At 47.6% G+C, this 6,020-nt stretch overlaps 1 protein-coding gene across 1 annotated transcript in view; it reads left to right on the plus strand.

Moving 5' to 3' along the window:
- slc29a4 (solute carrier family 29 member 4) overlaps positions 1–6,020 on the plus strand; it is a 63,926-nt gene that overhangs the window by 23,439 nt on the left and 34,467 nt on the right. The window contains exon 2 of the mRNA XM_033040235.1: positions 3,608–3,818. Coding sequence (XP_032896126.1) covers positions 3,644–3,818 — 175 coding nt within the window. The 5' untranslated portion in view covers positions 3,608–3,643. The remainder of the gene's footprint in view (positions 1–3,607; positions 3,819–6,020) is intronic.

The raw sequence follows: 6,020 nt of genomic DNA on the forward strand, positions 1-6,020 counted from the left end.
TGCAGTCCCTTCTTACACTAGTGACTCGATGCTTTCCTCTTCATTATGTCAACAAGATTGGGGTGGGAGATTGCAACCTTCACGTGTTTCGACAAATGCAACCAACCTGGCGTGCACAATCAAATAAGATCAAACAGAGCAAGTTGTCCTACAACTTTAGGCTGTACGAAAGAAGAAGATATCAACGAGATCAAAATGACTAAAGAGAATCTGTTTGAAAATGAACGTACATTAATGAATAATAAATGGGGAATGCCATTATTTGAAATAAGACAGTAATACTTTTCTATTTGCCTTTTGCATGATGTTTTATATGCTCTGCATCAGTTTATGCGCTGCTAGTAATTCTCCTGCTTAGGTTTGTACTTCCTGCGTTAGTATTGGAAATATTTTATAGATAAGTTTACTGCCTGGTTTTAACGGACCACGTTACCCATTACATTTTTGAAGTAAATCCAAATGTTTTTTCAGATCTAAGAATGTGCACAGTATTTCTTTGTTAACTGTTAAATATGCAGCAAGGAACTGCAGATGCTGGTTTACATCGAAGATAGACACAAAACGCTGGAGTTAAGGGCCAGTCCCACTTGGGGCGTCATTTGCGCGTCACGCAGGCACCATGAGCGCGTCAAGTGCGCGTCACGACGCGTAAACGATGTCACATAAATGACACGCAAATGACGCCCAAGTGGGACACGCCCTTAACTCAGCGGGACAGGCAGCATCTCTGGAGAGAAGGATCGGGTGACGTTTCAGGTGGAGACCCTCTTTCAGACTTTAAATCATTCAGTCAAAAAAAGCCACTCTTTAAAGCTTTCAGTAAACTATTGGCCGTATAAGTATAAAAAGTATAAATATATTTTTGTGTACTCCTGCGATTTGTTCAGACTGGGCGACAATAAATAATTATTTAAACCAAATATCAAGAACTCACAAAGTCAATTAAGATTAATAAAATATTCCTATTTGCTAATTAACTATGGATGCCTCAAACAACTGCTTTGCATGCATATTCAATACTATAATTAGGGATAGCATCTGTACCTCGTTTAAATTCTATAAAAATGAATATTTCAGCATGAATCTGCATGACTCCGAATACTCCGAGCTTAATTATGTGTTGGCTTCAACCTCTGCTGTTTTTATAGATTCCAAAATTACATTCGGGGAATATTTTAATAGCATTCTTGAACACGTTATCGTAACCTCATTACATACTAATAAGCAACCCGTCTATTAATTAGTTTTTTTTAAATAGCTTGTCTATGGTTGCAAGCATGTTTTTATGTACATCATAAATATGTATTTAAAATTGATTCCACTTTGCATTCCAGTACACGGTGGAAATATTTTGTCTTTAAATTTAAAAAGTAAGCATATGGTAAAAATGTTATTATATAATCAACGTTGCAACTGAGAAAGGAGCATTGAGAAATCATGGCACATACACAAAGCTGGTTAGTTCATTTCAATCTAATGAGAGGTTTTGGAACAGACACAAAATGCTGGAGTAACTCAGCGGGACACGCAGCATGTCCGGAGAGAAGGAATGGGTGACGTTTCGGGTCGAGACCCTTCTTCAGACCGATCTCGACCGGAAACGTCACCCATTCCTCCTCTCTAGAGATGCTGCCTGGCCCGCTGAGTTACTCCACTATTTTGTGTCTATCCTCAGTTTAATCCAGCATCTGCAGTCCCTTTCTACACAAATCTTTTGGTATGCTGGCAGGGTATTGAGTATAGAGGTTGGGACATTATGATACAGTTGAACAAGTCCATGCTAACCATTGACCACCGACACGGTGGCTCAGCGGTAGAGTTGCTGCCTTACAGCGCTTGCAGCTCCGAAGACCCGGGTTCGATCCCGACTACGGCTGCTGTCTGTACAGAGATTGTACATTCTCCCCGTGACCTGCGTGGGATTTCTCCGAGATCTCCGGTTTCCTCCCACGCTCCAAAGACGCGCAGGTTTGCAGGTTAATTGGCTTAGTGTGTGTGCAAAATATCCCTAGTGTGTGTGTGTAGGATAGTGTTGGTGTGCGAGGATCGCTGGTCGGTGCGGACTCGGTGGGCCGAAGGGCCTGTTTCCGCACTGTATCTCTAAACTAAACTAAAAGCATCTTTGTGTCTCCTTTCAACTAACTGTTCTGCAACTCAACAATTTTACTGCTCTTCTGCAAAAGCTGCTCAAAGTGAAGAGGTCCACTTTGCCTTGAAGAAGTTCCATTCCCCTCTCTGATGGGGGGTTCTGTGAGACCCTCTCTCACTGCTCCCCTTCCGTGATTCCTGCTGCTGTGCCAGATTTATTTTGTCAGTCCTGACCCGAAACATCGCCTGTCCATGTTCTGCAGAGTTGCTACCTGACCCGCTGAGTCACTCCAGTCTTATTCACCTGATGTTAGAAGCGCGACGGCTCCAGACTGAGACGCAACTGCCATCTAGTGGTGTAGGGAGGACCACCACGAGGATATTCACCTGCATCTCCTCCAACCTCATCCACTGTTCCGGGCGTGGACTCCTGTACATCGGCGAGACCAAGCGCAGGCTCGGCGATCGTTTCGCTGAACACCTCCGCTCAGTCCGCCGAAACCTACCTGATCTCCCGGTTGCTCAGCACTTTAACTCCCCCTCCCATTCCCACACTGACCTTTCTTGGTTCTTGGTTCTTGGTTTCTTGGTCCTCCAAAATATTCCAAATGGAACTTAAGCTGGAAGGAGGTGAAGGGAGGGCTTAAGCCAGAAAGGGTTGTTGGGAAGAAAGAGCTACTTTAAATTTAGTTGCATCTGGTTGGGTGGAGATTATTCCGTGCTTTAATTATGCGAGGGAAGAACGAATTGCTGTACACGTCTGCCTTTGTAGCTGGGATCACAAATTGGATCGAATGCCCTCGTCTGCTCCTAATTGGTTTGGGTTTGGTGTAGGTCTTGTAATCTATGTCGAGCTGACCATTTAACATTTTGTAAAAACAGGTCAAACGGTGAGCTTCACGTGTGTGTTGGAGAGGGTTCCTTCCACCCCAGAGAATTCAGAGGTTTGGTGACACTCGCTTCTCTCTCATAGGTGTTAGTAACAAATCGAGCTGCCTGTCTTCAGTCCTGGGTCTCCTCCATTGTCGGTGTGAGGCCCAGCGCAAATTGGAGGAACAATACCTCATATTTCGCTTGGGCAACTTACACCCCAGCGGTACGAACATTGACTTCTCTAACTTCAAGTAGCCCTTGCTTTCCCCTCTCTCCCCATCCCCTCCCCCCCCCATCCCAGTTCTCCCACCAGTCAGACTGCCCTCGTTTACATTTTATCTCTGTTTGATTTGTTGTTACCTTCACCCAACGATCTATTCTACATTCTCCTCGATCTCCATCCCCGTTGTTCTGGTTTCACACCCTGCACTTCCTTATCTCTGTATCTCCCTCTCCCCTGACTCAGTCTGAAGAAGGGTCTCGACCCGAAACGTCCCCCATTCCTTCTGTCCAGAGATGCCGCCTGTCCCGCTGAGTTACTCCAGCGTTTTGCGCCTGTCTTCAGCGTAAACCAGCATCTGCCGTGCCTTCCTGCACACGTGGAAAGTGTGACTGAGGACCTGTTTGTTTTCAATTTGAAATGCAGGAAGTGGTTTGCCCGCCTGGGTGACGGTGGTGGAGGATGGCAACACTGGGCACAGAGCAGCTCAGGAGCGGCACCCCCTCCCACACGCCCGACGGCAACGTGGTGATGAACTTCAGCTTCGACGGGTATCCGCTGGAAGAGGAGGAGGTCCAGGTCAAGGAGAGGCAGCGGCAGAGGCAAGGCAGCGGCGTGTCTACCACCCACGAACCAGGTGAAACTATCCGAGTCTGTGTGTCTGTCCCGTCTGCATGTGTGTACCTGCCCTTTCATTTGGTCAGCGGTAGAGTTGCTGCCGTACAGCGATGTGCAGCGCCGGAGACCCGGGTTCGATCCTGACTACTGGCGCTGTCTGTACGGAGGTTGCACGTTCTCCCCGTGACCTGCGTGTGTTTTGTCCAGGATCTTCGGTTTCCTCCCACACTCCAAAGACGTACAGCTACAAAGCCACGGCCATTTTAACGCAGAAGATGACATTAGAAGCACCATGGCACCAGATGGTGGTCTGACTGAATCCTGTCCTGGATGTCAATGAAACTCTTCTTCTGTTGGCTTGGTGTAAATGTAAAAATTGTGTCCCTACTGTGTGTAGGATAGTGTTAATGTGCGGGGATCGCTGGTCGGCTCGGACCCGGTGGGCCGAAGGGCCTGTTTCCACGCTGTATCTCTAAACTAAACTAAACTAGACTAAAAATTTCTTCAGCCCCTCCACCACTCCCTTAGGCATTGCGAACGGCATTCCTTAAGGCTTTACACTTCAGAGACACAGAGTGGAAACAAAACCCTTCGGCACACGGAGTCCGCGTCGACCAGCCATCGCCCCGCACACTAGCACTATCCCACACACACCAGGGACGATTTTTACAGAAACCAATCAACCTACAAACCTGCACGTCTTTGGAGTGTGGGAGGAAACCCGAGCACCCGGACAAAACCCACGCAGGTCACGGGGAGAACGTACAAACTCCGTATAGACAGCACCCCTGGTCAGGATGGAACCCGGGTCAACCTGAACAGCGAGGGAAAAAGGCAACGTTTTGGGTCGAGACCCTTCTTCAGACTGATGTGGGGGCTTTTTCCTTCGCTCCATAGATGCAGCCTTGCCCACTGAGTTTCTCCAGCGTTTTTGTCTACCTTCGATTTCCCAGCATCTGCAGTTCCTTCTTAAACACGACATCTGAAGCCAGTTCTTTGTTGAAGTATACCTGCCTGTGAGATCACTGTTCTTGGTTCCCTTCTACTGAAGCCCGACAAACCCCGGTTAAATAAAAAGACAGGCAGGAGATGAGCGCTGGGACCGGGTCAACTGTGTGGTTGTCTGTGCTCCATATGGTGCTTTCAGCTACAAAGCCACGGCCATTTTAACGCAGAAGATGACATTAGAGGCACCATGGCACCAGATGGTGGTCTGACTGAATCCTGTCCTGGATGTCAATGAAACACTTCTTCTGTTCATCGTTCTGTGCTTCATCTAAAGGTCATCCTCAGAATGGAGTCCGGCTCCTCCTCACTGATCCGCACATTCCACCCTTGGCTTCTTGTTGACCTTTCTGAATTATTGACCTGATTCCCGCGGTCACGAGGGGGCCCAATGCTTCAGTTAAAGGTCCATTCCACGGGCAGACAGCGTGCGTGACTCCCCTGCAGTGAATTGTCCCAGGGTTCTCCAGTCCTCAGCAGTCAGTCAATAGCAATGTTTACTTCAGTTTGGTTTGGAAATTCAGAGCGGAAACAGGCCATTCGGCCCATCGAGTCCGTGCCGACCAGCGATCCCCGCACACTAACTATCCTACACACACTAGGGGCAATTTTACAGGTCTCCTAATTTGAGGAAGGACATCCTTGCTATTGAGGGAGTGCAGCGTAGGTTCACGAGGTTAATCCCCGGGATGGCAGGACTGTCACATGAGGAAAGATTGGAAAGACTAGGCTTGTATTCACTGGAATTTAGGAGGGTGAGAGGGGGATCTTATAGAAACTTATAAAATTATAAAAGGACTGGACAAGCTAGATGCAGGTAATTTTTTCACCAATGTTGGGGGGAGTCCGGAACCAGGGGGTCACAGACTAAGAATAAAGGGAAGGCCATTTAAAACTGAGAAGAGAAAAAAACTTTTCGCCCAGAGAGTTGAGAAGTTGTGGAATTCACGGGGGGGAGTGGTCAGGATGGAACCCGGGTCTCTGGCGCAGTGAGGCAGCAACTCTACCGCTGCTCCACCGTGCCGACCAACTGCACTATGATCAGGGTTAAAGGTTGGACTCTTATTTATAAGACTACTCACTCGTATGGTTTTATTTTATTCATTACAGTAAACAGCATTCACAATGGCGCAGCGGTGGAGTTGTGCGGAGAACTACAAGCACACACACACACACACGCACACACACACACACACACACACACACACACACGGGG

The sequence above is a fragment of the Amblyraja radiata genome, chromosome 22 (genome assembly GCF_010909765.2).
Source record: "Amblyraja radiata isolate CabotCenter1 chromosome 22, sAmbRad1.1.pri, whole genome shotgun sequence".
Lineage (NCBI taxonomy): Eukaryota > Metazoa > Chordata > Chondrichthyes > Rajiformes > Rajidae > Amblyraja > Amblyraja radiata.